Here is a 5,915-nt window from a genome sequence, read left to right as displayed (position 1 = left end):
GAATCATTGGTATCTCGTGTGTTCTCTTTATCTTGCTTCCGCCTCTCTAATAGAAGAGGTGTTAAAGGGGAAAAAGTGTGTTATCGCGCGGTCTAGACACAAAAGATAGATTCGTTTTGAAATGGACTAGTAAAACCATTATTTAGTAGGAATATGATAGAAATTAAATAGAAATGGGATCTTATTATTAGATTCCTCCATTGTTACCGTTATGTGAGATCCGATTAAAACTCATCTTGAATCTAGTTGTCCTATTATTGATTGCCACATGCTCAGCTTCTGCCTTGGAATGTGTGCTTTACCAAAGAACATGACATGGTCACTCGAGATGTTCCTGCTAAATTTCCTCTCATTTTTGAATAATATAACCAAGTTTAACATTAGTCAAATAACAAATGATGTTTATTGCCTACCAAGGTATTAATTATATACACCAATCAAACATAATGATAAAAAACAGTATAAGCTACAAGAAGAATAAAGAAGACAACTCTTAGCGCATCATAAGAGCAAACTCATCGAAGCTTAAGACACCATCATCATTGAGATCAAAAGCACGAATCATAACTCTACAATCATCAGTCGTTCTTGATTCACCTAGCTTCTTTAGCATCATCTTCAAGCTTCTAGGAGTAATACACTCTTCACCTTCTGCTATATACATTTTGAAAGCTTCCTTAAGCTCCATCTTCTTCTCTTCCTCTGAACATTTATCATCTCCTTTGATTAACTGAGCAAACTCCTCAAAATCTAACATCCCATCTCCGTCTGTATCAGACAATCTAACCGCAGCTTCGGCTTCTTCGTCAGATAGTTGCTCTCCTAGTGTCATGAAACTCTTTTGAAGCTCGTCTGGAGAGATTCTACCGTCTTTGTTTGCGTCCATGTAAGCAAAGACAGCCTCTATGCCTCTGTTCTTGTCATGATCAACATTCTTGATATGTTGTCTATCTGCGGCTGAGTCTTTCCTCTTCGGTGAGAGTTTCCGGCAAAGTTTCATGAAAGATGATTGAGGTTGAGCAATATTCTCCATAATAGATTAGAATATTTTATATATTTTTGTCTGTTTAAATTGGAAATTGAATGCGAAATGAGGGAGAAAAAGGACGCTATATTTATATATATAGGCGTGTGTCAAGTTGTGGTAAATTTAAATAAATAAAGACGAAAGTGTAACAGACGTGGGAAAATATCGTGTTTTAATTGTATTTTTTATTAAGTATTTATTTGGTCAAAACGCACGATTTTCTTCCTTTAAAATCGGATTAGGATCAATTACGGACACCGGCCACTTGTTTTTGACACGCAGCAACACGAGATAAACCGGTGGGCGCTAGGAGCTTCATCACTTCTTTTGTCGGCTTATTATTATACTGTTAATCTGTTTTCACAATAATAACAAAGATAATAAGTACATGCTTGATCTGTTAATCTGTTTCCGGGAGAAGGTGACTCCCTTAGCATCTTTCTCGCCGGCTTTTCCCCGCGTCGTACGATCTCCGATTGATCTCTTATCTGGACGGATAATTTGGGATTGATTGGAAGATGATCCTGATGAAAGGCTTGATTTGTGGCAAAGGTTATGGGTTTGGATGAGATCTCGGCTTATGCGATTGATTCTCTCTAAACGGGGTTGGTGTGTTGCTGATAAAGCCCAAAACGTTCAATACAGTCGTTGGATGTGGGCTCTGTCGGTGTTTGTGGTTGAGTGCCCGGTGATTCTGGTGGCCGATTTGCTTTGCTTGGATCGATGGTGAAGTTTGGAATCGGAAACGTTGGTGAAGAATCGTGTTCCCGATTTGGCTTCGGTGATAACACGGTGGATTACGGTGAATTGTCGGGGAGTATCGCCGGCGTTGATTTCTGGGATCGATGAAAGCGGTGAAGGAATTGGCGACACGTGGTTCCTCGTAGCCGAGATGTAAACACGTGCCCTGTCATTCTGTTTGTTTTGCCGCTTGGCGTCTTACAAGATATTTTGATGGGCTTCTAGGACTGCTCTGGTTTGTTGGGCCTCTTTGTTAGGGGTTATGTGTTTGTTTTTGTTGTATGGGTTCTGCCCATTTAGGCTTCTGCTTTTTAATAAAAATATTCGGACGGAAAAAAAAAAAAAAAAAAGTACATGCTTGACTACGTGTATGGATATGATGATTGAAAATAAAATTTTCTATCGTGTAGACCGAGGCAGTCATATGCACATGGAAACAGGTGCAAATGGTCATCGTGTAGTTTCGGTTAACAAGTTTTTTTGTTAACGGTCAACGAAACGGTTGCCGACCAGAAACATTTAAGGCAATGTTTTGCTTAATTTAGTAACGACAAAAACGTAACGCAGGCGTCGACTTATAATGTCTTTAATTGGCCGAGTACTATTGACCCGGTCCAGCAACATTCCAGAAACAAGAAACTCATCGGAAATTCATTGATCTTCTGAATGTTATCATTAACCCCAGTCTCTTAATTGAAATTCTTAGCTTCGGATAAGAGACGGTTCTTAACTTTTTTTAGTTTAATTAAGAAAAGTTAAGAACCGTCTTTTAAATAAGAGAAATAAGAGCCGTCTCTTAGCTGAAAAATGTAAAAAAAAAAAAAAAGTGTCAAATCATAAGTTGAAAACCCCAACTAATAGACCGGGGTTAATCATGCATTTATTAGAAGTAAACGTACTTGGTTTTTTTGATTATTATTTATTATTCCAAATTGTTTAATGACTCGAACTTTTGTTTTTTTTGTCAACTGTTCTTATGATTAAACCAAATTTTAATCTAATAAAAAGATTATCATGAACAACTTTATCTTGTGTGTACATAGAAAATACAACGTTTTTGGTTCTAATTTTTTGCTAATAATCCTTGTTTCTGTAGATAAAGTTGACACCCTAAGAGCATATCCAAAAAGACTCTCTATTTTAGAGTTTGCAAAACTTTAAATTTGAAGTTTCAAAGTGTTCTTCTCCAAAAGCAAAACTTCAAGCTTAACTTCAAAATTATTTATATTTTACACTATGATTTTTATATTTGTTATAATTAATATAAATTCATAAAACTTTTATACATAACTAGCACATATATAAAAATATTACAGTAATATTAATTAATAAAATTTTATATTTAATATATAAAATTATAAATAAAAAAAACATAATTAAATATTAAGCTACAAGTAAAATACCACACTATTCCATAAAATTGTTTCTGTAATGCTCCATCTTCGGTTACACAAAATTTGTTCGTACAATATTTTAGAGATTTTGGAGGTTCCGGAGCAAATTTGCCAGACTATTAGTGTTGTTGTAATATTTAAATTTAGCTAATAATTATGTTTTCATGTATCCTATCAAAAACAAATTTTATTAAGTTTTTTTTGTAATATTCTTGTTGTCTAATTATAGTCTTAAATTATTATAAATCTTATTTATTTATTTTTAATTTTATGTGTAAAATTTGAATTTATATAAACAAATTTGAAATATTTATGATATAAAATATTTAAGGATTAAAACGATATATGAGAAAATACTTAAGAATCATAAATGTGATGTTTAATTAATTATAAGGATCAAAATGCAAAAAAAAAAAAAGATGAGACTTCAAATTTGAAGTTTGAGAAGTGAAACTTCAAATTTGAAGTTTTATTCCTTAAAACTATAAATTTGAAGTTCATTTTCGGAGAGCAAAAAACTCTACATTTGAGGTTATAGAGTTTCTTTTGGAGATGATCTATATTTGAAGCTTGCATCTCCAAAAAGACTCTTTATTTTAGAGTTTGCAAAACTCTATATTTGAAGTTTCAAGGTGTTATTCTACAAAAGTAAAACTTCAAATTCAACTTGAAAATTATTTGTAATTTATACTAAGATCCTTATATTTGTCATAATTAATATAAATCCATAAAACTTTTATAAATCACTAGCACATATACAATAATATTGTAGTGATATTAATTAATAAAATCTTACACTAAAATATAAAACTATAAATATAATACATAATTAGCTATTAAAGTACAATCAAAATATCACATTATTCTATTAAATTATTTCCGTAATGATCCACTTCTGATTACACAAAATTTGTTTGGACAATATCTTAGAGGTTCCAGAGCAAATTTACTAGACTATTAGTGTTGTTGTAATATTTAAATTTGTGCAATAATTATGTCTTCATGTATCTTATCAAAAAAAAAATTATTGTTTTCTTGTAATATTCTTGTTGTTTAATTCTAGTTTTACAATATTATAAATCTTTTTTAAAAAATTATTTAATTTTATATGTAAAATTTGAATTTATAAAAATAAATTTAAAATATTTATGATATACAAAAATTTTAAAGATTAAAATGGTAAATAAGAAAATACTAAAGAATCATAAATGTCATGTGTAATTAATTATAAGGATCGAAATGCAAATATAAAGATGAAACTTCAAATTTGGGGTTTTGAATAGTGATTCTAGTGAATAAAGTTTCACTTTTTAAAACTCTAAATTTAAAGTTTTGAAGGATCCATATAAAGTTTTGAAGTAAAAAAAACTATATATTTGAAGTTATATAGTTTTTTTTAGAGATGCTCTAATAGAATGATTTTTTATGTATAATTGTATTCGGTAGAAAAAACAAATTATATGATTGCTTTATTTTTTTAATTGCTTTGAAATATTTATGAACGAGATTATTGGCTCAATATGCATAAATAGATCAGAAATTAGGAATCTACCCGAAACCAAAAAGAAACCCCAGTCACTGTAGCCACTTGTCTACCCCTTTCCTATTTTACCCCCTAACTCCATGACACCGTAAGCTAGAGATGAGGAGATGTAGATTCAGTTTGATCTTTTATAGTACAATTTTAAGTTTTTATTGAGATATAGGCCTGCAAGTGTAAATATATATTTCCCCAACCACTCATTTTTCCTTCTTAACTTTCCTAACAACAAATTTTTTTTATCTATTTTAATTTCTGTGTGTTGACAATTACTCTCAGATAAATTTTTTTTTTCTTATTTTACTAAATATAGGCTGTTATCTTTAACTGTATTCATACTTATCATGTAAGTTGTTAACTGGATCATACGTGGTTACAGTTTTTACGTATTTGTGTTGATAACATGTAATGTTAGATGAAATGAACTTGCCACTGATATATATCAGCAATTTTTTTCAAGGGTATGACAAATATAACTTTAATTTTGTCATACTTATGATGTTAGCATCTGATATCGATTGTTAGATGTAACAGCTATGTGTTATCATGCTTCTAAAAGGTTAGGTAAATATATTGGATTCAATGGTAACTCTAGATTTATGGTAAGTTAGATTTGCGCCTTTTGTATAAGTACATGTTAGCATCTAACATCTTTTGTTAGATGTAAAAACTATGGGTTTCATGCAATACTTTGATGGAAATATATTGCGTTTTAGTATCATATATATATATATATTAGATGCTAATGATATTTTTTTTTGTTACAATATTTGTTAGAAGATATCTTTTATAGTATGGTTCGTAAACATTCACATCAAATTGTTCAGAACATACATCTTTTTTTTTTCTCATTAGCTTTCGTTTCCTTTCTTAGATGTTAGCATCTAATATCTTTTATTAGATTTAACAACTATGGGTTATGATGCAATATTGTGATGGAAATATATTGTGCTTTAGTATCATATATATTATATATGTTAGATGCTAATGACATTTTGTTTATGATACAATATTTGTTAGAGAGTATCATTTGAACTTCCATATCAAATGGTTCAGAGCATGCATCTCTTTCCTTTTTTTCCCTAGCTTCCTTCTCTTTATGTTTCTTCTTATTCCTAATTCTTGCGAGACCATTGGTGGTATGACAAGCTACAAACATCACCTTTTTGAAGACATGGCCATCACGTATAAGGCGAACCCTGTTGTTAACACG

General features: G+C 30.7%; 1 protein-coding gene across 1 annotated transcript; it reads right to left on the bottom strand.

The window, feature by feature from the left end:
- Positions 1-380: 380 nt before the first annotated feature.
- On the bottom strand, positions 381-1,115 carry LOC106356957 (calcium-binding protein CML38). The gene has a single exon (XM_013796663.3). It carries the CDS (start codon positions 1,031-1,033, stop codon positions 494-496), a length of 540 nt encoding a protein of 179 aa, XP_013652117.1. The 5' UTR covers positions 1,034-1,115; the 3' UTR covers positions 381-493.
- Between the last annotated feature and the right edge of the window lie 4,800 nt (positions 1,116-5,915).

Source organism: Brassica napus, chromosome C6 (assembly GCF_020379485.1).
Source record: "Brassica napus cultivar Da-Ae chromosome C6, Da-Ae, whole genome shotgun sequence".
Classification (NCBI taxonomy): domain Eukaryota; kingdom Viridiplantae; phylum Streptophyta; class Magnoliopsida; order Brassicales; family Brassicaceae; genus Brassica; species Brassica napus.
This window is presented reverse-complemented; position numbering and strand designations above follow the sequence as displayed.

Excerpts from the sequence above, each read along its gene's own strand:
- LOC106356957 (XM_013796663.3), bottom strand. The coding sequence starts at position 1,033 with ATGGAGAATATTGCTCAACCTCAATCATCTTTCATGAAACTTTGCCGG.